This window comes from Ursus maritimus, unplaced genomic scaffold (assembly GCF_017311325.1).
Source record: "Ursus maritimus isolate PB19 unplaced genomic scaffold, ASM1731132v1 scaffold_35, whole genome shotgun sequence".
In the NCBI taxonomy this organism is placed as follows: Eukaryota; Metazoa; Chordata; class Mammalia; order Carnivora; family Ursidae; genus Ursus; species Ursus maritimus.
The window spans coordinates 18,250,832-18,276,950 of record NW_024426119.1 but is presented as its reverse complement, the minus strand read 5'-3'; the positions used below and the strand labels follow the sequence as shown (position 1 = coordinate 18,276,950).

The 26,119-nt window shown below is 37.9% G+C and overlaps 1 protein-coding gene across 2 annotated transcripts in view; it reads right to left on the bottom strand.

The window, feature by feature from the left end:
• NEDD4 (NEDD4 E3 ubiquitin protein ligase) overlaps positions 1–26,119 on the bottom strand; it is a 130,470-nt gene that overhangs the window by 55,031 nt on the left and 49,320 nt on the right. For both annotated transcript variants that reach the window (XM_040620611.1, XM_040620612.1), the window contains exon 5: positions 18,562–18,615. In XM_040620611.1, coding sequence (XP_040476545.1) covers positions 18,562–18,615 — 54 coding nt within the window. The remainder of the gene's footprint in view (positions 1–18,561; positions 18,616–26,119) is intronic.

Below are 26,119 nucleotides of genomic sequence, written 5' to 3'. Positions count from 1 at the left end.
AGGGGCACCTGGGTGGCTCAGTCATTAAGCGTCTGCCTTCGGCAAAGGTCATGATCCCAGGGTCCTGGGATGGAGTCCCATGTCAGGCTCCCTGATCAGCGGAGAGCCTGCTTCTCCCTCTCCCACTTCCCCTGCTTGTGTTCTCTCTCTCGCTGTCTCTGTCTCTCTCTCTGTCAAAAAAATTAATAAAATCTTTAAAAAATTATGACCATTTACCAATGGTAAATAATTGACATGCTCAGCCCCAAAGTGAAATAAACATCTTAAGAGAGGTGAAGAATCAGACAGGTGCAAGTTAAAGGAGAGGTATCCATCTTGAGCTAGGTCATTACTAAAATGACCTCAATGACTTAGGTAGAGATCCAGTCAAAACAGTTTAGAACTAGTGTTAATTTTGTTAAGCGTGAAACTGCACTGTAGTTTTTATATATTTAAATGGTTCTTAATCCATTACAGACACACTCTAAAGTGTTTGAGGTAAATTATATGATGTATGGAATTTACTAAAAAAAAAAAAAAAAAAAAAAATCCAGGCAAGAAAAAAGGAGGGGAAAAGATGGATGACATGATTGACAACATGTCGATAACATCTGAAGCTGCGAGTTTACTGGGGGCACACAAGGGGCTTGTTGTCTTATTCTTTCTACTTTTGCGTGTTTGAAATTTTCCATAATAAAAAGTTTAAATGTAATTGAAAAAAAGATAAGTAGTTTATAGTCATTTAGGTAGTTTAAAACAGTTATTGAAGAAAAAGAACATAATGAAATTCTTAAACAGTGTTAAAAGAGGTAGAAACATATAATATGTTATTTGATCAATATAATTAATCAGGGGGCGCCTGGCTGACTCGGTCGGTGGACCATGTGACTCTTCATCTTGCATTGTAAGTTTGAGCCCCATGTTGGGTGTCGCGATTACTTAAAAATAAAATCTTTAAAAATTAATACGTAAAATTAAATTAATCAGAAAAAACAAAGTAACTAAAAATGTTGGGTCACAAATCCTAAGAATAGAATAAGAAATATTTGAAAGATAAACTGGTTCTCCAATGTGTTCAAATCATAATCCCCACACTTGGCTTTCACTCAACAATGGCAATAAGAAAGGACCTGGACTCTGTCCAAGTGTAAAAGTTACTCATCAGATTGTATTCAGCCCAAATGGAAACCTTCTTTTAGACAACTCTTATTTCTTTTTTTCTTTCTGATGCTATTTTTACTAGAATAACCTGCCCCTAGCAGCTTTATCCTGTAGATTCCTCCTACTAAAGGATGGGATGAAAGACCTCGGCTAGTGATGTAGTAGAAAAGTGTTTTAAAATATATAATGGAGCTGAGTATGGGTCCAAATACGACATTTACTAAATTTATGATCTTGAGTAAATCATTTGAACTCTTCTGAGCTCATTGCTTTATTTCTAATATGGAGATACTGTCACAGAGAGTTTTCTGAAATACGATACATAGTATGATATTAACTGATTTAAGCTTTCACAGATATAGGGTTAAGAGTTTTAAAAAGAATATATCAGGATTTTCTCCAAGTTAAAAAAAAATCATAGTTAAACTTTCAAGTTCAAGTGACAGCAAGCATCCAATATCACATTCCATTAGGAAGCCATGACCATTACCTCTTCCTTCGTGTCCTCTACCCAAACACATTTTTAATAGGTCTATTCTCTTCCTCAGAAGTGACAATCATGGGTATTACATTTAAATGGATTGCCAAGGATGTGAAAGTTAGGAGATATGTCAAGGAAACCACACATTCTATTACGAAGAATGTTTACTTTAGTCTTTCTAGGAGTATCTTCACTTCTAGAATACACACAACGTATATTCAGACAACAGGCATGAAAATCAGGTACCTCACCTACTGTAAGTTAAATCAGTTACCAACAATACCTTAAGGATTTGGTAAGGAAATATCACTCTTAAGGCGTGGTTTTACCAAACTGGACTCAGTTTCAGAACCTAAAGAAATCACCTTCATCCATAGTTTATCACTAACCATGGCTATAAAACATAACTGGGTGGGGAGCCTGGGTGGCTCAGTGGATGAAGCATTCAACTCTTGATCTCAGCTCAGGTCTTGATCTCAGGTTCGTGAGTTCAAGCCCTACATTGGAGCCTACTTAAAAAAAAAATAAAAAAAAGGAACATAACTGGGCAATCATTGCAAGTTTCTTCTGTGGGGGAAGCAAACTGACCTCTGAGAAAAAACCTCTAGATACTGACAGTCACAAGTTCCCAATGATGAAAGCTACCAGTCTAAAAGCCTCACACAATTACAAAATCTCCAGATCACTTGGTAGTGACTCACTCTCAAATATAAAGAGACAGCCAAGGTTCACCAGACACCTGAAGGAAAAAGCCCAATAACAAAGAGAAACAAAAAATAATAGCAAAACGACCCATTAAGAATCAGAGACAATGCGGAACTCATAACAAAACTTAAAAAAAAAAACAAAAACCCTGAAGTAAAACATTTTCAAAGAAATAAGAGATTCTATTTATAAAACAAGAATAAGAATACGGCATCATCCGAAAACAAGAGAGAACTTTAGAAATTTAAATAACCAAAATTTTAAAATTAAAGAGAAGGGGAAAGTTGGGGGGAATCTCCCAGAAAGTAGAATAAGGAGGCAAAGAAACAGAAAACAGGAGAGAAGAGTAAATTATAGGAGCAATCCAAGAGATGCAAACTTTGTCTCATAGGAATTCTAGGAAGAGAGAACACAGAGAAAAAGGTAGAAAGGGAATTTTCAAAGAAATAACAGCTGATTTTTAAAACAAGCACATGTTATCTTGATAAAAATTTAAATTAACTGAAAATTATATAGGCAATCACATATCTCAGAGTTTAGGTGCTCACCTGCCTAACGTAGGTATATGGACATTATTATATGTTATACTATATTGTACTCTAGTTGTGTTTTTTTAAAATAGATTATGCTGTCTTCTCATCTAAATTTTAAACTCTTCAAAGCCAGGAATAATATTTGCCACTCACGGCAGGCACATATTCTATTTCCAATAAATACTTGTTAAACTCATTTGCTTTGAAGACTGCTTTAGTTTCCATTAAGCTCTGTGACTCTTTAAGAGGGTTCAGTCTTTCAGCCTTGGTACAAAAGGTAAAGGTCATTCTTAGGTAAAACAGTTACTTGAAACTCCAGGAACAACGCTGAGAATCCAGTTCTTAACATCGTTTGGAATGAAGTCACTCTATTAAACAATGATAAATTTAAAGCTGGTCAAACGGCCTTTGTTTAAATACCCTTAAAAGTTTTGGCCCATTCCATCTTCTTTTCAGAAAACTTGATCTGAGCCTCCATCCAGACACATAGTTCTATGGTACCAGTTAGTGGAATATGTAGGCTATGAATCAGACTCCACTGTGGAAACTAATCCTTGAGTCACGATCATAATATTCCACTGGCATCCACCCCAGGGACAAGGTATTCATTTAAGAGTGTCACTCTTTCATGCAAAGGATGAAACGTCAAGTAGCTCCCACTCAGCATGACAGTCATCCCTTAAATATCCTAGTTTGGTTATCTCTTTGAGCAAGGCTGTCTGGTTGCCCTCATCTGTCAGGATTCTATAGTCATCTACCATTCCAAAGGGTCCCTTGGTGTTCGTAATTAATTTAATAAATATTTGTGGAGTGTCTGTTTTGAGCAAGGCACTGTTCTAGGAACTGGGGATACAGCAGTGAGTAAGACAAAAAGTCCCTGATTTAGGGAGTTATATTCTAGTAAAGTAGAACCCAGAAAAGTTTCCCCATTTGCTTTATCTTTTCTATAGAATTTTCCTCTTATCAATTCTAGAAAATTTATATTTGCTTGTCTGCTTGCTTGCCTATTTCTAGCTCCCCATCTTTAACTATTTTCTTGCTGTGCTTCCTTTTCCCCGTTTCTTAACTGAAATGTTTAATATCTTATTAGGCTCCCTGAAATTAGGCTAAGCCACAAGTGGCTACAAAGTCTACAAAACCCAGCTACCGATAAGATATCTTAAAGTGCTCTAACGGAAGGACAGGTCCTAAGATTTTCATGTTCTGATTTATATTCGAGAAGTAATATATACTTTTAAGAAACATTACAAAGTTGTATGTAACAGAGTTCTAAATTTTCTCCTATCAAAAGGATAGTTCATAAGTAAGCACTGATTATATACAGCTTTTCAGTTCATTACATGAGTCAGTGTAAGATTAAAAAATTCTTGGTAGTAGCCTAATTGATGTTGCTACAGAAAGCATATTGGAAAGATTCAAAATATTCACAAGAAGGAAGATAGACGATATTGCTCAAAAAAGCCAAAATACTTAAGAAATATAACATTTCAATTGTGTATTTTTCAAATCTCATGCTGAGAGGGGAAAAAAAACTAATGTAGGCAACAATTTTAAAAACAACATAGACCAGAACTATAGCCATTATAAATTTAAGAGCTTCCCTTAAGTAGAACTGCAAATGTTATAGACTAATATTTTTAAATTCTTTTTTTTTTAAAAAGATTTTATTTATTTATTTGACAGAGAGAGAGACAGCCAGCAAGAGAGGGAACACAGGCAAAGGGAGAGAGGAAGAAGCAGGCTCCCAGCGGAGAAGCCTGATGTGGGGCTGGATCCCAGGACTCTGGGATCACACCCTGAGCCAAAGGCAGACGCTTAACAACTGAGCCACCCAGGCGCCCCTAATATGTTTTAAATTCTTAAATGAAACTAAAATGTAACCCTGGAAAATTTAATAGTCAGAATTCTTCAAGAGTCACATTAAAGTTCTTTAATGAGGCAGGTAGGCAACCAAGCTCTTGAATGTTTCTTGGTCCAAACAACCTCTTCTAGATTACATGGTCTCAATCAATAATGAGTCTAATGCCTAAGTAGGCTCAAAATTCTTTGCAAATTATTTTGATTCTGGCCACAATATACCTATAGCTCTGCTGTATGTACAAGTGGGAGAAGGACTCATTGGATACTTCAACTATAAACCTTATTATGCTCTCATAAAGAATGGTCTTCTCAAAGTGTGTTTGAGAAAGTAGCAACATTGATATGACTTAGGAGCTTGTTAAAAATATGGAACTCTCAGGCATCCCAGACCTACAGAACAATGATCTGCATTTTAATAAGATCTCCAGGAGATGTGCATGGACATTTGAGAATTACTGGTCCAATCGACAACTTAAGGCATTTTCTAATTGCAATCTTCAAAGCATTGGAAGGCAGCTTGCCAAGAAAAATTCGAGAGTAAAAAGGAAAAAAAAGGAAGTAGTCCTGGATAATATTATTTTAGCTATATCATAGAATGTTAGACACTCAGCTTTTGCAAGGGGGACAAAAGATAAAAAAATTTGTTAAGAATGTTTCTGTATTTAACGAACAACTGAATTTAAAGACATTGTTGTACCACCAATATCCTTGATGTAAATTTCTTTCTCTTGGTAATATTTTTTTCCATTAAGGCAAATCACACAATGTTTCACAGGTGGTGGTTTTGTAATACATCTGAATCAAAAGAAAACCTGATGTTCCCACCACTTCCGACCCCCACAGATATCCTAGAGCCTAACCAGAAACATCGTGAATCCGCTTGGTCAAGATGTTCTTTGTGTTACTAGCCCATGAGTTGAAGTACAAGGTACATAAAGAAGCTACCTGCTTTCCCTTTCAAGTTCTCAGATCTGCTCTAGTTCTATCTAAGAAGTTTTGTTAAATATCAGGGTAGGTAAAATTGCTTTTCAACAACTGTTCCCATGTCAGGACAGATTTGCTCACATCTTGTTTTGAAATGCTTTCTTGCATTAAGTGTCTATCTTCATCTGACTATAGTCTTCCAGTCTCACACATGGCACACAGAATACAGAACCACACACTTGAGCAATACGTCAGGTATTTCCTGGCCGTGCTGACAAGATCATTGGTTCCCTTTCTTAGCACTCATTCACGCCTGCTAACCAGTCTGCTGGCCTCAACACGCAGGCTAGCCACACGCAGGGACTCTGCCCACAGCCCCTTCTGCCCACACAGGCTCCTGGTCCTGACTTCTCCCGGTCTATCTTGTTCACTGTCACCCAAATGCAAAGACAGTGGGTCTAGAAGGGGGAGTCCTCACAAGGGCTAGTACACGGTGGGCTCCATATCCCGCAAGAAGCCCACGACAGAAAGACAGACATGCCCATTCTCCAAGTAGTTTGTAGCAACAGTCCTTAAACCCTGACTTGCTTCCTATGGGGAAGCTCTGTTTTTGTTTCGTCTCCTTTTTGGTGGTAGAGAGGGGGACGAGAAAGTTAAGAATAATACTGTTCAAAAGGCGCTGTGACTATTCACAGGCAGCGTCAAGTCTGCATTTCAAGTGCGTTGCTCCTTTCATTGCAGATTACTCAATCTCCATTTCTGGTTTCGCTGCTCAGACTCGCTGATTCTACAGTTCGGAGGTAAAAGGACAGAGAGCTAGAAGCCCCTTCTTCCACCAGACACTAGGCTACAGCATCCTCACGGGCAGAGGATTTGTCTCGTTCATGTATATCCACCCAATACCTGGCTTCTATACACCAGCCACGAAATACAGACCGTGCCCACACTGACTCATGCCCGTGTTACGGTACTGATACTTCTCTTCCTTACCGGTTTCGTTCTTTCTTCGGCCCAGCTTCCACGCTACCCCCCCGAGCCCACTCTTGCGGAAGTCACCACGGACCCCTAACTGCCACCGATGTGCAGGTTCCGTGGTGCTGCATGCTGCCCTGCTTGAAGTTCCCCTTCCCTTGACTTCGGGGCGTCCTGCTCTCCTGGCTTCCCTGCTCTGCCCCTCTCCCCATTCTCTCTTCTTCCACTGTCTCCCCAAAGTTCTGGTCCCCAGAATTCTGATTTACTACCCCCTCCCATCTCACTTCTACGCTTTTTGGTCCATCCTTAGCGAAGGCCCTGACTATAGCCGTAACTCCCAAGCTGCATTTCCAGCCCTCGCTTCTCTCCTGAGCCCTGATCCTGAGCCCTGATCCTGTGTCTGCACCAGCCCCGCTTGAGAGCAGCACTAGGGGGGCACCCTCTCAGTACATGAACCTAACAGTGCACGATTTCTTCGTCACCTTCCCAATCTGCCCTTCTCCTGGATCCTCTGCCTTAGTTCCTGACATCAACTTTCACACATCTAGCCTTGCATGGGCCGCTGCTTCTGCCTAGAGCGAAGTTTCTCGACAGGAATCAATTTCGCCCCTGGGGACCTTTGGCAGTATCTGGAGACATTTTTTGATTGTCACGACTAGAAGCGAGGGGTGCTACGGGCATCTAGCGGGTGGAGGCCGAAGATGATGCTGAACATGCCAAGGCCCAAGACAGCCCCCCATAAGAAAAAGTGTCCAGCCCACACGCCAATAATGCTGAGACGGAGCACCCCTGCTCCAGAAGAGCCTCTTCGCTCCCTCTGCCTGGTGAACCCCCACTCACGCACTTGGCTCAACTGTCACCACCTCTGTGAAGTCTTCCTCTATCAACCAGGTCCTCTCCTCCAGATGAGCCTTCCTGCATCTTTCTCACCTCCTCACACACACCTCCAGTCTAGCACGTCGCACATCAGACGGAGTTTCTGTTTGTTTACCAGCAACCTCTATGACTAGCATGGGCGTTCCCCCAAGGAGACCGTATTTTATTATCTTTTATTCCCAGGGCTGGGGTCAGTGCCTGGCAAATAGTAGGCACTCAAATGTGTGCCAGATGAATGAATTAAAGAAATCACATCCGCAGAGAAACCTGAAGTGTTTCTGAAGCAAACAGCTCAGCTCCCTGAACCACTCTGAAGTTCACACGCTAGTTGCTCAGTTCTAAGAGATATGCATTCACAAGTACACGTGTCTTACCAAATTTCTAAAATGGGTCATTCACGTTGTTGGATCATGGTTTTAGAGTCAATATTTATAAATTATGTTGGTTTTTATAGGAAAGCTTAAGTGTTGTTCACAATAAATTTAACCGGATGTCCCTAAATATTCTGCTAAAGTTAACGGGAGCTGAGAAAATAATGGAACACTAAAACAAATACATATTTAAAACACTTATTTGAGGAAGAACAACTAAGTAAATTATTGAAATGTATCATCTTGAGATTAGTGTTAAAGGCTTTTGAAATAACTGAGACAGGGTTTTTTAAAGTTCTACTACACGAGGGTTAAACAATTTACCTACCCAGGATGAAGCAACAGGAAATGAAGAAAAATATTATAACATAAAGAAAAAATGTAAAGCCAAACTTTTGGATAAAAATGTGCATCTATGTGAAGAATGGAGGACATGTACAAACTTGGACAAAATGCTGAGGTATTTTAAATAACAGGGTAACAAAATCTCTGAGCATCCTAACAACATAACATAGGAGATTTAAAGAACAATAGACAGGAAAAAATAAAATAACAACTGACTAAACTGTTCCATAGAGTTTAGAAACTGAAGAGACATTTTTATAACTAGATAAAAACTACTTCTTGACTGAGCTGACAAAATATGACACGCAATGTTAAAACATCAAATATCTACTTTCAGGTCAAAAGTCCTTATACAGCCTTTACAAAAGTAATATTGTATTTCAACAAGTATATATAAGAAACATATGACATTTATTGTTATGTTCTTTGCTAGCAAATAAATAAAACAAACATTATCATGCAGACTACAAAGTCCCATTTTCATTCTGAGTTGTAAACAGAGAACAGAGCCCTGTTGCAGATACAGGTAAAAGTTCTCACCAGATTTTAAAATATTAGCCATTAATGAACTGTTATTACAGAGAGCTAGAAACTGGATACTATGCTGCTAGAGACTGGTAGCTAAACACGTAAGAAAAGAATTCATAGACTCTCAGTGCTTCAGAAAGCAGGGTCCCTGACCAAAGCAGTGATTTAATTTCACGGCTGCTCGGTACAGATAGCTGACATTACTAAATGTTACTCTAATATCAACTTGTTAAATGTGAATCCAGACTCAGCATATCAGAATACTAACCCAGACTAACTGGAGTCATGGGAAATATTTTGGGAGCTGTTTATTTATAAATGAGTTACAATATACCACTATAATTAGATTAATATATAATTATTGATAAACACAGGATTATTTCTAAAACCCCAGTATTGTTGCCACTGCTACGTTTAGAAAAAACAACATTAGCATTTTCCTTTTAAAATAAGCCTTTACCAATCAATTAGATCAATTTAGATCTAGTATATGTTGAATTTAATGGTCACTGTATTGCTTACCAATACTTTTATATAGAGTTGTTAAATAAACATTAAATGGAGGAATAAATTAAAGCTCTCCAGCAAACTACACATTTCTGAACTATTTATAATCCAATAATCTACCAAAAAATAGAATCTGCACAAAGCTAGACATGTGGTTGTCACAAAAAAACATAAGTTAGCTTACTTAAGTTAAATAAAACCAATAAAAATGTATATTTTTAGCTATGCAAAAGGCATTTAGTCGCACTTTATTAAAAAACATTAAAAATACCTTTTTTCAAAAGTATCATTAACAACAAACTATAATATTACCACAAAATCAACTGTTTTAAGGCTATGTCTACAAATATATTTACCTGTAAATATTTCTAGGTTAATTATTCCTTCCTGATTTATTTCATTAAATGTAAGGTAAGTTTACAAGGCACATGTAATTCAATTAGCAAATTGTTAATGTTTCTCTTTGTGTCACTTCATTGCTTTCTTTCAGGGGGCAAAACAATTTCATGGATTATCATCTCCTAAAAGCTGGTTTTTAAAAAGTTTTATAAATGAAATAATCCTAAAACATAGATCAGAATTTGAAATCTGATCTTTTTTCATCTTCAATAAAGTAGGTGCTTATATTAATATCTGGGCACTGGGTAACAATAATTATATTTATGAGATTTGAAAAGAGAGAAAACTACCAATTACTTAATATTTTATTTACCTAAAGCTACTTGTCCAGAAGTTTTTAAAAAAAAAATTAATATAGATATTGAATGTTATATAAACACAGATAAACAGATAAGGGTTTTTTCCCCCTAAACTATTATGTACTCTCATCTAGGACTGGTTTAGCCAGAAAAAAATTTTTTAATTTCCTGGAATCTGGCAAGACCTTCCAAATACAGAAATTCTAAAAATCTACTGAAGTTCAAATACTTTGGAAAATCTATTTAAGTTAAAATACTTTGGAAAGCCTCAATTATATAAAAAACTGTTTTGGTTAAGATTCATGAGAGTTAAATGACTAATAAAATTATCAAAATAACAAATTTAAGGTAACTAGAAGAGTATGGAAATCGCCTAGCAATTGAAACCAAATAAAAACAAATATAAAATTTAGAATTCAATATTATTGTTGAAAGACCGAGTTACATTTTAGAAGGCAGTCTTAACTGGTAGCGAAAGGAAAACCGGGTGGAAACAAAATTCCTGTGGTTAAGGGTATATACAGACGCAAATACCATTTATTTTTCCTCTGCTTTAAACATGCAGCCTGATAGTTTTTATCAATATGCTACTAAATACACATATTTTAGAGGAACATTCTCTCTGCATTCCTTTGTGGCAACATTTTCACATTTTTATGTAAGCTTTTTACTGTTTAATATTTTAAATAAGCATTCTATCTTTTACCTTATTTCACAATGATTAAAGGGGAAGAATACTAAATGAACATTTCTGAAAGAGGAATAAAATATGGAGTTAGACATTAAAATGGTATGTTACTTAAAGAAAAAATATACCAAGGAAAAAATGTTATGAAATAAATTATTATTTAAAGCTTGTTTTTATGCTACATAAATGTTTCATGCCTTAAATCACTTTGGAAAGTTTTTTTTTTTCTTTTTAAGGCATATTTCCAACAGCAGTAAAAAAACAAATAGAGTGAAAAATTACTGGGGGCTCTTCAGATTTACAAATACAAAGATTATGACTATAAAACACTTGCCAGCCAAGTTATAATAAACTTTAACCAAATATTTCATAAAGCTTTTGTAGTATAAATTAACATTTACCAAGACCATAGAAAACTTACCTTACAAGAATGCTTTAAAGAATTAGATAGTTCATTTGTGAAATCTCTGTTACTGTCTCTTGATAAGTTATCAACTTTATCTTCATTTCCAGATGCAAACTTTATGAGTAACTGTGATGGTCCCCCCTTAGAACAATTGTGCTTAAGGCTGGATAAACAGGAAACATTTGGATAAGTTCCTCCCAATGAAATACTTCTTTGTAAAATAGCATGGTTTTTGTTTATCTGTAAATTTGGTCTTTCCAACTGTCCATTGATATTTATTTGGTAATCTGTATTTTGAGAGGACGGTAAACATGCCGATGTCCTCTGCATAAGCTTCATGCACTCCGAATCAGAGTTAAGCTTCCTTTCTGACATCCCTGGTTTACAATCACCATTTGCTGTTTCACAATCTAATGCAGTTGCTTTTTGTTGGGTGAAATGCACTGACACACAAGAATATCCTTCAGATGACTTTTCACAGACAGTCTGATTCGGACTATTATTTGCAATAGCAATTTTCTTTTGGAACGAGCCGTTCCTGTGAAGCGGGCGTATGTCTCTTACTTCTCCAGGAGGACAGGCTGTTTTAGATAAGCGAAGTCCATTGACAGCTGTGGAAAGAAATCCCTTAGCACTAGTACCGTCTTCAGTGTGGGCAAGTTCACTAGGAGAAATAATAAACTGGTGTGAGGTTTGATAGGATCCTTTGCTTGGAAGAATATCTGTACTTGTTGGAGAAGTTGGTGGGGTATTTGAAGGACTCCTAGGAAAAATGACTAAAGATGAACAACGTTTCAGTGGAATTTTCGAGTTCCTGCTCACTGGCAATTTCATAACTTCTAGTCCACGCTCCAAGTCATCCTGGACAAAAGGAACGGTGCTTGGACTTCCTGACAAAACTTCACATGGAGCAGTATTCCTGTTTGGCACACTCCTGTTGGAGGTGCTGTCAGAAGGTAAATTTCCACCCAAAAAAGTATCATCAGTTGGTGGAAAAGTATAACCACTGCTGTCACTGATGATACTGTTTGTGTAGGAACCACCACTCGTGATACTTGTGCACGATCCATAATCACTACCGTTGCTGCTGTAAGACCCATTCTCACTGGTGGAAAAGTTACTAAGGCTATCACTGCGAATGGCAGAACTGCTCACGAGGTTACCCTCACTCACAGCGCTCAGCTCATTATCAGCGCCAGCATTGTTGTAAACGCCGTCCTTCAAGACACACATAAAGGAAGCATCCTCCCCGTCAGCTAAGACATGGCTAGACTGAAGACATCCACTGTACCTGGTTGGCTGTAGTGAAATCTGCAGACAGCTGCTCTTTTTATTAACATTTTCAGGTGAAGGAACAGATGATCTTTCCTGAGACTTAACGTTTTCCTGTATTAACGGAGTTAGTGCAGTCTGTCTAGGAGTCAGCTTCATTTGAACAACGTTAGACGTGGAAATCCGGGTTGGTCTTTTGAAGCACATGGGAACATTGCTCTCCAAATCATCTCCGGAGCTTTCTGACAAAGGATAAGTATTGCTTCTTCTGGCTGCAAAGTGCAATCGTAAGCTTTGTGCCATTTGTTCTCATTTCCAAACATGTTAAGGGCTGAAAGTCATAACAAAGATCTCTGTCGGTAGACAGGCTAGCAGCAGCTGTGCTGTATCGAAGGAAAAAATCATTTGTGGTGCCTAAAAGAGCTCTTAAGTAGTAGTCTTTATCCTAAGTAAAACCTTAGATACCAGATATCATACAAAGAAAAAGACGACCCATTCCTGAGACTGATGTTTCCAAATATTTTGAATCGCTTGTAGTCAAAATGCCTTCACTTACAAAGCACTTGATTTCCAGCGACCTTTAAGCTGAGCTCAGCTGCAGCACACTGCCTCAAACACGGCCAACCTTGTTTCAATTATACCTTCTCCAATTTGCATGAATGAGTAACACAAGAACAACAATCTTCTAGCATTTCAAGTTGAAACAGTATTTTTTCACTCCTGCTCTACTAAGTGAACATTTAACCATGTGAATCACGGTGCCTATACTCTCTCCGGCAGTCTGACCACTAATATTTTTACCCATAGGGATAGAATTACAGGAAGTTGGTAGGAATGAAACCCCATGTAATTGAGTATCAAATCAAGGATTGAATTTCCAAATAGTAGCCAAACTAGGAATCTCGTCAAGTGAGTTAATGTAGAAAGGCATATATTCTGTTAATTTTTTTTTTTTTAATGAGTAAATTCAAACAGTCGTCTAAATTTGAAAGTACCAAAACTTTGGGGTGAATTAGAACTCAAGCATTAAATCAAACAGACAAATATTTTAACTTCCAAAGCCCTACTTACGAAAAGTGAAAGCTTAAGGGTAGAAATACAAAATTAGCCTAGTGATACTATTGAAAAATTGAGCATAGGTCTGAGAAAGAAGAGTTTAAGAGAAGCTGTCACCAAGCATTTTCTCCTGTAATTTTAAGGCCTTTTGCAGCCAAGTAGTACAGTCTTTAAATGATGCCATTTATATTTTGACTATTAAAACTCTGCCAAGAAATAGCCTGAGCAAACATTCCATTAAAAATATATGCAGATTAGACAGAAAAACTATACCCCAATATAGTTTGAGCACACAAGATATTTTATTCCACTGTCTCTGCAATTCATTCACTTAAGAGAGTGTTGTGGTAAGTAAAGAAGTCGAAAAAGGACTTAACACATCAAATAAACATATCTCAATGCCAATTCTGTTCTGAAAACTCTAAGAGCTCTTTGCTGGCCCCTACTGGTGTGTTGAAACAATGCATTTAGCTGTTCGATACCTATAAAGAGATAAAACCATGCTGCATATTTCTTTGTATAAACAAAGTACATACTTGTTTACATTTTTGAGTACTAGCCTTGCCCTAGGGGTGGAATTACTTACTACTGCTGATAAAGCTCCCACAGTAGAGAACAGTAGACTGTTTGTCCTCCTAGAGGTTGTGATTTTGTACATATATTTTTTCTGCTTTGTATTTATTTAACCTTTACTTTATTTTCAGTTTACTAGGTAATAAAAGTTTAATATTTTAATTTCTCCCCTACATGTCATAGACCAAGGTTGGTATTCTATTTGAAAGAAACAAATTTATTTTTAAATAATACTCTAGGGTCTATTTAAACCCCTTACCTGAATTTTATAGCTGGAACTCCAGTAATAAATATATACTGGCTCATTCATAGGAAAGTAAAAAGTAAAATAGTTCAGTTGTTTACACCACATGGTACTACACCCAAGTTGTATTTTTCTAAGTAAGATTTTTTTTTCTAAGTAAAAGTAAATATGTAAAACATATACTTGTACTTTGTTTAAAAAAGAAAACGCCTCAAGATAGATCTGTTCTCAATCATAATGTTCTAAACAGTATTTTTAATCAATTAGGATATGATGAAATAGAAATATGGAATTTATGAAATTATATTTCTGACTAGGATGATAGAGTACAACGTTTTAGAGTGTGTACAATTATAAACTTAGCAATAAAATTATTATGTTATTTTGGTTTTATTTAACCTACCTCCTTTACGATTTTACAGATTTCAGTAAACATGCCCTTATAATCCTCTCTCTTTATAGAAGAAAGAGTCCCAATCTTTTCACTTTGCCTTCAAATGACTTCAGCTTTTCTTCTTGAATTGTTAGGGGTCTCATAACTCAAAGAATGGAACACTCCTAAGCGGCTAATTAATGAAATCTAACTGCTCATGCCTGTGGCCTAAAACTTCTAGTTAACAGGCAAAACTCCTTTGGTTGTCCGTGTAAAATAATGGGCCTCAGGTATTTGGCTAGATACATGTTTTCTCTTTGGTAAGCTTCACTAGAAGCATTGGTCTCATGTGCCCGGACTAGATTTCAAGCTTCCAGAATGCCAGGACCATCACTACACTTTTCTTCTGATCTTCCTGGGCTCGGGCTGGGCGCCGAGTAAGCACTAACACCAGAGAGGAGGCTAAATGGATGGTCGCCACACTTAGTCGTACTGCCGAATGCTTTCCTTCAGGACTTTTTTTTTTTTTTTTTTCAAGTTGATCCAGCTATTACTTCTGAAGAAATATCAAAAAGCACCACAGCCGGACAAGAAGGAATGATGATTGGAAATTTTCAAGGAGGGCTTCAGCCCAGGAAAAGGAAGGTGAGAGAATCATGTGCACTTCGCACCCGGCCGGTGGGAGTTTCAACCACAGAGAGGCTCAACAGTGTGCGTTGCTGGCTCTGGGCTGGATGCACAGGACCTGTACCACCGTCACAGCAGTTACGTGGAGACCCTGGGGCAAAATGTAGCCCCTTAGCCGGATTCCAAAAGGGAGCATCAACCCTAAACTTCAGTGGAGAAGAGCTGGAGAGTGCCGATGGCCCTCATCTGGGAGGAATCTATGCAAGTCCTGAGGAATTTCACCTTCTGGAATGAAACGGATGATGTCTGAGGATCAGACTGAAGCTGAGGACCCCACGTTCCGAGACGTTTGGTTATTAATGATCTACACAGAAAATAACGTGATGATCTAAACGTCAGGGAGCGACTCTGGGTCACCCTCATCACTGACTAGAGCTCTGAAGGCCAGAGTCCACTGTGATGATTAATTGTACCTGTCAACTTGGCTAGGCTCTTTTGCCCAGTTGTTTGGTCGAACAGCAGTCTAGATGTTGCTAGCAAGGTATTTCTCAGATATGGTGAACATTTAAACCAGCAGATTTTGAGCAAAGCAATGGTGGGCCTCATTAACAGCGAAAAGGCCTTAAGAGCGAAGATGGGTTTGCTGAAGAAAAAGCAATTCCACTTTCAGATGACAACATAGAAACCCTGCCTAAGTTTCCAGCTTGCTGGCCTGCCCTACAGATTTCAGATTCGAGACGGTGACATCAACTCTTACCTGAATAGTCAACCTGCTCTCCCTGTCCCACGGATTTCAGACTTGCCAGCTTCCACAGTCACATGAACCAATTCCTGGAAACAAATCCATCTCTTTTTCTCAATTTCTCTCCCTCTCTCTCTCATTCTCCCTGTACGTGTGTGTATTCCTATCGGTGCTGTTTCTCTGGAGAATCCTGACTCATACAACCACTAACCCCCATTGAGAACATAGAATATAGGCATCGCCTAAAGCTTCGGAGGCTGGATGTGTGCCGGTGTATCTCTGAGGTCAGTGACAAAGAAGCACGAATGTCTGCACTGGTGGGTAGAATTCATTTCAAGGCTCCTCATTCTGAAATAGCCCATTACTGTCATCACTATCACTAAACTGCTAGTTTATAAACCTCAGGTCTTAACATGGGCTGAACAAGAGGGATATCAGCCTACTCTTTTTTCAAAACAAGTAACACTTACATTGCAAATATTTTCCAGAGGACTAGAAATTGTTTCTGCTTAAAATTTTATCTGTGCCCTTCGCAGTAAATTTCCAAAGAGAATTTGCTAGGAAAAGGATATGTTCTTAATCTAGTTGTGAATGCTATAGGGGGATAAACATAAATCGCATTTACAGTGCACAGGACATTTACTGCTATACAATCAAGCCTGTTCCTCTACCAATGGCTCGAGGCTCTATAACATTTCAGGTGATATGTAGGCTTCAATTAACTGCTAGGACTAACAACGAATCAGAGGATTAGAATGACACACACCACCCTGTTCTAATTATTTCTTGTTTCTTGAGAGAAGCTGTATTTCTAATGCATAGCAGAGTATCCAACACAGTTGGTACCCTAAATGGCACATGTTTTTTTTTTTTTATTAATAATGATTTTTTATTATATTATGTTAGTCACCATACAGTACATGCCCGGTTTTCGATGTAAGCTAAATGGCACATGTTAACATGTCACAGAGGAATGTATTCAGTGGTGATATTTTAATAAAATTAAAAATATGCAAGAGGAAATTATACTCAATGATACATATATACATGATAAACAAGTTTTTTTTTTTAAAGCAAAGAAATGATAAGCACAATATTCAGGACAGTGGCAACTACTTGTGGGGGAAGAAAAGGAGATGCTACTGGGGAGGGGAAGGGGGGGTTGTAGCTTTTGGTAATGTTCTAGTTCTTCAGTTGGGTAATAACTGCACAGGTATTTGTCTTATTATTTAAAATAAGGATTTAGGGGCACCTGGGTAGCTCAGTCAGTTAAGTGCCTGCCTTTGGCTCAGGTCATGATCCCAGGGTCCTTGGATGGAGCCCCACATGGGCTTCCTGCTCAGTGGGGAGCCTGCTTCTCCTTCTCCCTCTGCCCCTCCCTCCTGCTCTTGCTCTCTCTCTCTCTCTCTCTCCCTCTCTCTCACTCACTTTCTCTGTCAAATAAATAAAATCTTAAATAAAATAAGGATTTATATCATATGCGCTTTTGTGTGTTCATTTCATGATTTAAAAAAACACAAATACTAAATTTCACTGGGACCATCTAGATGGGAAACAAATCTGTAGAGACAGAAGGGAAAGAATTTCTGTTCTATAGAAAAAGCAAAATACGAACAGAAAACAAAAAGCTCTGCCCCTGACCATATCCGATAACCAACCATCAACAACCGTCATGTCACTCAGCCTTAAAAAGTTAGATTGCAATTAGTGATGAAGTCTCCTTTGGTGACAAAAAGGCACTTTTGCTTAAGATTGCTAATTACTAGATTTCATTTGCGGTATCTTCCATTACTAGTATAGTTATCATTTCTTGAGGGGGAAAAACATGTTATGTAGTCCGACACTAAAAGCAAATGTTAAAAATCCAGTTTCTTCGTTAAAAAGCCAATGACTGTTTCTTTTCGGGTGCTTCTGCTGAATAACTGATATGCCTTGAATACATAACACAGTTCTTACACCTTCATGTTCAAATCTTACAGGTTTAAAACATACATGTAAGACGCTAAGAAGATCTGAAATAGCATTCCTAAGAGACAAAATTAGGAAAAGGACAGGACTTCAAGACAGCCTTTAGGAAATCAGGAATTAAAACTATTGTTTCATAAAAATAAAATCAAGCTTAACTTTGCTTTTTTTTTTTTTTTTTTTTTTGCCTCTGTAAGAGCTGGCAGTCCTTGAGAGGACTTTATCGGTGTCAAGAGGACAGACGGTCTTCCTTTGTAGAAGAGTGGGGGAGGGGAGAGTGAGTGAGATCCACTCAGTGCGGAGGCACAGGTGTAGCCCACCTGGGAGAGGGCTCCCTGAGGCTGGGCGTACCCACCGCACCACACAGGATGAGTGTGAGGGAAGGCAAGACGAAGAGGCCAGTTTGCCTGCCCTCCCATCACGTGGCATAAGAGGTCTTCAGTAAGACCACAATCTGTGGAGAAGTGACAAAAACAGAGGTACCCGGGAGGAAATGGAAGGGTTCACAATAGCACTAGGAAGGAGGGAAAAAACTGTCTCTGCCTCTCCACTTTGCCCAGAGGCCCCATAAGCACCCGAAGTCGTCTCTCACGTCACAGATCCCCAGCCCGCTACCCGCGGCTCTACTGAGCTATGCCCTTGCTTCCCATCTCACACTGGTCCAACACAACTTACCAATCGGTTTTCATCAAATACTTCAAAAAGAAGCCGGTGCTGCTGAGGATGGACCTAAGTAAGAAAAACACAACCTTTCTTAAAAACAAGTGAACATCAGGGGCGCCTGGGTGGCACAGAGGTTAAGCGTCTGCCTTCGGCTCAGGGCGTGATCCTGGAGTTATGGGATCAAGCCCCACATCAGGCTCCTCCGCTATGAGCCTGCTTCTTCCTCTCCCACTCCCCCTGCTTGTGTTCCCTCTCTCGCTGGCTGTCTCTATCTCTGTCAAATAAATAAATAAAATCTTTAAAAAACAAACAAACAAACAAACAAACAAGTGAACATCAATCAACCACGACTCTGAGAAATAAATGCTTGAAATGTTACCTAAGTAAGAAAAACACAACCTTTCTTAAAAACAAGTGAACATCAATCAACCACGACTCTGAGAAATAAATGCTTGAAATGTTGCCATTTCCTAATTCCTGCTATTTACGGTGTATTTTAAATTACACAAGACACTTTATACAAAAGCAGGCCAATCCTATGTCACCCGTTTTCTAATACTGCTACCATAGCAACGTAGTGGATCTGGGTGCTTATTTTTACTTTTTTTTCTCTTCTTTTTTTTTTTTTAAGATTTTATTTATTTATTTGACAGACAGAGAGACAGCCAACGAGAGAGGGAACACAAGCAGGGGGAGTGGGAGAGGAAGAAGCAGGCTCCCAGCAGAGGAGCCTGATGTGGGGCTCGATCCCAAAACGCCGGGATCACGCCCTGAGCCGAAGGCAGACATTTAATGACTGAGCCACCCATGCGCCCCTACATTTTTTTCTAAATTAAACAAAAGAAAGTAAAAGAAAATTTCAAAAAATTAAATGTTTGTAGGCACTTAAAAATATAGGTTGTATTTTAACTTCTTATGATCAATTTTATTTACTGACTTCTTATTTATTAAGTCACAACTACTGAAAGTGGATACTGATTTTATGGAAACTACTTTTCTGAATCCTTTTTGGTACTGACTTGATGAAACTGTTGCTTTTACTATATAAAGGACGCAAGCACTCAAAAAGTATATGCTGAGTTTTCACTTATAGGATGAGTAAAAATTAACGTGCAGTATTTTATTTTCAAAGCTGACACTTTCACATATGCTGAAATATTTCAACATCAAGTTAATATCTACTAAATATCAAATACAAAGAAAATCTTAAAAAATCTTTTATACCAGAGGTTACGATGACATATAAAAAAATTCTCACATTTTAAATTGATTTTTCCCCTCTATTACATTACATACTGCGATATTTTTAAAACTTAGGTTTACAAAAAACGAACAACCCCCCCCTCAAATGCCCAATTTGGTTTATGTTAAAAGTATTAACAACCTTCAGCAAAAGGTCCGATAGGTGTGACAAAGACAACATAATCTTAATTTCACCTGCAGCAATGTGCCCAGTGTCACCACAATATACAACTCTGGGGGAGAGAGGCATTAATGTTTTTTAAATTGAAGTATAGGATACATTCAGTTAATATAAAGCTTACTAACCTTATATGCACAGCCTGATGACTTTTTTTTTTTTTAGGTTTCAGAACTATCAAGAGATAGAACCTTTATTTTAATCTAGTCAGACTCATTTCAAAATACATGCTCTTAATTACTAGGTTATACAGCCTCTCAAAGTAAAAAAAAAAAAAATGAAGTAAATGATACAAAAAGAAAACAAGTAATTGTATTAACTCTAAAAAAAAAAGTATTTCATAGGAGAAAGCCTTACATAGGACTATCGGTTCAATCCATAACATTTGGTGTTTACAATGAAGATGCAATTGGAATAAACATATATAAAAAAAGGCATTAAGATAGTCAAAATACATACCAGTGATAATTTAAGAAGGAATTATTAAAAGTAAATGTAGTCTTTATTTTTTTTCATTTATTGAGATTTTCTGTAGCCCGACAAAGAGCCAGATAGGTAAGTATTCCAATGGCAAGTTAAAAAAATTGCATTTTTTGATATTAGGCAGCAAGGTATAAGAAACATCTGTTAGATCAACTTTATTCAGTTTATTTATTTGGATTCTCTTTATCCTCACTAATTCTTTTTTCAATGGTGTTTCTATCTTTCTTAGTATTTTCTTAATATTTAGATCATTTTTTCTTTACGTATTTTATTTTTTTAAATTTTAATTCCAGTATAATTAACATAGAGCATTAGATTAGCTTCAGGTGTGCAATATAGTGATTCAACACTTCCATACATCACCCGGTGCTCATCGTGACACGTGCACTCCTTCATCCCATCACCTGTCTCACCCATCCCTCCAGCCACCTCCCCTCTGGTAACCATCAGTTTGTTTTCCATATTTAAAAGCCTGTTTTTCTGTTTGTTTCTTTTTTTCTTTGTTCATTTGTTTTGTTTCTTAAATTCTACACATGCGTATTTGTCTTTCTCTGATTGACTTATTTCACTTAGCATTGTACCCTCTAGTTCCATCCATGTTGTTGCAAATGACAAGATTTCATTTTTTTAATGGTGGAGTAATATTCTATTGTTTATTAATATATATAAAAACAATCTTCCTTATCCATTCATCTATTGATGGACAGTTGGGCTGCTTCCATATTTTGGCTATTGTAAATAATGCCGCTGTAAACTTAGGGGTGCATATATCTTTTAGAACTAGTGTTTTCATACTCTTTGGGTAAATACCCAGTAGTGCAATTACTGGATCATATGGTAATTCTATTTTTACTTTGAGGAACCTCAACACTGTTTTCCACAGTGGCTGTACCAGTTTGCATTCCCACCAACAGAGCATGAGTGTTCCTTTTTTTCCACATCCTCGCCAACACTTGTTGTTTCTTGTGTTTTTTAGAGTAACCATTCTAACAGGTGTGAGATGATAGCTCATTGCAGTTTTGATGTGCATTTCTCTGATAGTTAGTGATGTTGAGCATCTTTTCATGCGTCTGTTCGCCATGGCCTGATGAGTTTTTATATACGCATACGATGTCATCATCACCTAGATCAAAATATCAAATGCTCCATTCTCTTTTATGTATTGTTTTCCCTATGAACAGTGCCCTCTGGACTTGTTCAATGTTGACACTCTGAATAGGACTACCTAAAAATGGTTCCCTTACATCCAGGGACAACCAAAGAGGCCAACATACTGGCAGTCATTAGGTGGTCTTCTGGGAGAGCTCTTTAAGTGGGGCTGACTCAGCTGGGAGAGCTCTCCTTCCTGACCCTTGCATTTCTCTTCCTGCCTTGATTAGGACAGCTGGCTCTCTTACAGTCACATTGTGACGATGGAGCAACTATGGGGATGGAAGACCCAGTCAAGGGTGAGACGACATAGGAATAGAAAAGTAGTGTAAGACAATAATCTTTTCTAAGAAGATATAGAGGAATTTAAGGAGGAGATGAACCTTGAGCTGAAACTTAACAATGGGCAGAATATTGAATAGGAAAATATAGAGAACATTTCACAGTAAGGAGATCAGATGAGGAAAGACATGGGAGTACAATGAGCATGCTCTAAGGAGATCAAACTGATAATATTTTTATATTAGAAAGTGACAAAAAATTTTAAATAGCGAGACTAGAGCCAGGAGGAGGGCACCGAAATCCAGAAAAGGAGTTATGACTTGATTGGTAGGGAAGAAAATGAAGCTTTTAAAGGAAAAACATGATGTAGGTCACACGTAAATATTATTTTGTCAGTGATACACAAAATAAATTGGGCTGCAGAGAAACCCTGGAGTCCACAGGGACTATGGCTCTAGGGACTCGCGCATGAAGTGTGTATGAGAGGTTTGCCTGAGATGGTCCCAGTGAGAACAGGAAGGGAGAAAGGCCATGAAAAACATTTTGAGGGAAAAAAAATCAAAAGTCTCCGTGTCTGTCAAAGTACCTGACACTGTAGAAGTTTGACAAATATTGCTAAGAAACCAGGTATAATATCTGATCTAATCAGGCCTCTGCCGTCCTGGTGTAGCATTTAATTAATAGCTTCCTAATAGGATTCGCTACCTCATCTATCATACCTTTTTAATTTATCTTTCCTAGTATAACTGGATTGACTTACCTAAAAGTCTGTTTAGGACATCTTTACTGCTCTACTCAAGTTTTCCACAGTGGCTGTACCAGTTTGCATTCCCACCAACAGAGCATGAGTGTTCCTTTTTTTCCACATCCTCGCCAACACTTGTTGTTTCTTGTGTTTTTTAGAGTAACCATTCTAACAGGTGTGAGATGATAGCTCATTGCAGTTTTGATGTGCATTTCTCTGATAGTTAGTGATGTTGAGCATCTTTTCATGCGTCTGTTCGCCATGGCCTGATGAGTTTTTATATACGCATACGATGTCATCATCACCTAGATCAAAATATCAAATGCTCCATTCTCTTTTATGTATTGTTTTCCCTATGAACAGTGCCCTCTGGACTTGTTCAATGTTGACACTCTGAATAGGACTACCTAAAAATGGTTCCCTTACATCCAGGGACAACCAAAGAGGCCAACATACTGGCAGTCATTAGGTGGTCTTCTGGGAGAGCTCTTTAAGTGGGGCTGACTCAGCTGGGAGAGCTCTCCTTCCTGACCCTTGCATTTCTCTTCCTGCCTTGATTAGGACAGCTGGCTCTCTTACAGTCACATTGTGACGATGGAGCAACTATGGGGATGGAAGACCCAGTCAAGGGTGAGACGACATAGGAATAGAAAAGTAGTGTAAGACAATAATCTTTTCTAAGAAGATATAGAGGAATTTAAGGAGGAGATGAACCTTGAGCTGAAACTTAACAATGGGCAGAATATTGAATAGGAAAATATAGAGAACATTTCACAGTAAGGAGATCAGATGAGGAAAGACATGGGAGTACAATGAGCATGCTCTAAGGAGATCAAACTGATAATATTTTTATATTAGAAAGTGACAAAAAATTTTAAATAGCGAGACTAGAGCCAGGAGGAGGGCACCGAAATCCAGAAAAGGAGTTATGACTTGATTGGTAGGGAAGAAAATGAAGCTTTTAAAGGAAAAACATGATGTAGGTCACACGTAAATATTATTTTGTCAGTGATACACAAAATAAATTGGGCTGCAGAGAAACCCTGGAGTCCACAGGGACTATGGCTCTAGGGACTCGCGCATGAAGTGTGTATGAGAGGTTTGCCTGAGATGGTCCCAGTGAGAACAGGAAGGGAGAAAGGCCATGAAAAACATTTTGAGGGAAAAATCTCTATCTCTGTTGAATAAATAAATGAAATCTTTAAAAAACAAAAAAAAAAAAACAAAAACAAAACACTTCAGGGGCGCCTGGGTGGCACAGTTGTTAAGCGTCTGCCTTCGGCTCAGGGCATGATCCCAGCATTCTGGGATCGAGCCCCACATCAGGCTCCTCGCTGGGAGCCTGCTTCTTCCTCTCCCACTCCCCCTGCTTGTGTTCCCTCTCTCGCTGGCTGTCTCTGTCAAATAAATAAATAAAATCTTTAAAAAAATAAAAAATAAATAAAAACACTTTAAGTAGAAATATCTGGGAAAGTTTTGAATCCGTAAAGCAAAAACAGGACAGTATCAAAAGGGAACAACTGGGGAACAAAGAGACGTTGGAAGTAAAAATGACTACTGAACGCAAATAGAAACAATTTACGGTAAATTTGCAAAGATCTCTCAAAATGTAGAACAAAAAGCTAAGTTGAGGAAAGTATGAGAGAAAATAAAAAAAAGGATTTTCTGAATCCTCAGCGTTCAGTGAACGCATTGAACCCTAATGCCCTAAAGTAGAAGTTGAGAAAACTATGGTTGTAGGCCAAATCAAGCCAGCCACCTGCTCCTTTTTTTTCTTTAACAGCCCATGAGATAAGAACTTTTTAAAAATTTAAAATGGTTATATTTTAAATGGATATATAAGTAGCTACAAAATAGCCTCAATTTTTGCCTCCAGGCCCATAAACCTCAAGTATTTACTACATGTCTCTTTTTAAAAAAAAGTTTGCTAGGGGCTCCTGGGTAGCTCAGTTGGTTAAACATCTGATTTTGGCTCAGGTCATCATCTCAGGGTCCTGGGATTGAGCCCCACATCGGGCTCCCTGTTCTGTGGGGAGCCTGCTTCTCCCTCTCCCTCTGCCCCTCCCCCTGCTCATGCTCTTTCTCTCTCTCAAATAAATAAATATAATCTTTAAAAAAATTTAAAAAGTTTGCTGACCCCTTTCCCAAGACATTCACTGTAATATTATCTATTAATTTCTCTCTATATCTAGCATGGTACTGAATAAGACCATCTGTGAAAAGTGTGGAATACAGTCACTCAAACCATTTTCTGTGTGTTCTCTGGTTCACATGAAGAACTCTGGTTGAGAAAGAATCAGTCTAGGTGACTCTACATCCAACCAGGTGGAATCCTCAAATGATAATACAGAGGGAAGAAAATTACTAAAGGAATTACTGACACAAATTTTCAGAGCTGAAGGGAAACAGTAGTCTTTAAATTGACATGCTTACTGAAAGCCCAACACAACAAATTTAAAACTGTACACACAAGGCATCTCACGGTGAAAGTTTAAGACACGAGGATAATTATCACACATTTCAGAGAAAGAGAAAAGAATCATCCCCCAAAGAACAAGAATCAGACTTCTCAACAGCAACACAATGCTCAACAATGTTATCATGAAGCCATGCCTTCAAGTTTCTGAGGAAAAATTATTTTCAACCTAGAATCCCATGAGCAGCCAAACTGTTGGCCAAACATAGATTGGCTATTTACACATGTGTCATAGCTGGAAGTCAGTTTGGGACACAGATGTGTGAGCTACTCAGCAATATGGAAATAATGGCCATTAAAACAAACAGAAACAGTTAAAAAGTGGCTTCTCCTGGGAAGCAGGAAGAGGAGGAGGGAAGGAGAGCACTACAGTCTGCCACTTTCCGTTATAAGCCCCTCTTTACTATCTCAATTTTAAGCTATGTGTGAATTTTTTGATGAGGTAATTCTTAAACATTTATTAAAAATAGGGGTAAAGCTATGGTCACAAAAAAAGTTGATAGGGTCATATTTACAGGAAAAGTGAAAGCAGAAGCAACAAGATCTAAAATGCTGGTGATAGATTTTTTTGGAAAAAAAAATAAGCATGTAAGTCTATAAATGCATAAGATAGTAGAGAAGAAAAATTTGCGAGAGGAGTAACCAAATGGTCAAAGAAGAACAAAGGTATTGGTAAGTGTCAATTTATTCTATATTGTCCATAAGGAATCTCAGGTAATGTTCCTAGAAATTCTGCTGGTGGATGCAGGAAAAAAACAATGCAGGTACATTTCAAAAAGCAACTTTACTGAGATGTATTTCACATACCATATGATTGACCCATTGAAAGTGTACAATTTACTGGTTTTTAGGATTTTCATAGAGTATGCAACTACTGTTAAGATTTTAGTATTTCACATACCATATGATTGACCCATTGAAAGTGTACAATTTACTGGTTTTTAGGATTTTCATAGAGTATGCAACTACTGTTAAGATTTTAGAACATTTTCGGGGCGCCTGGGTGGCACAGCGG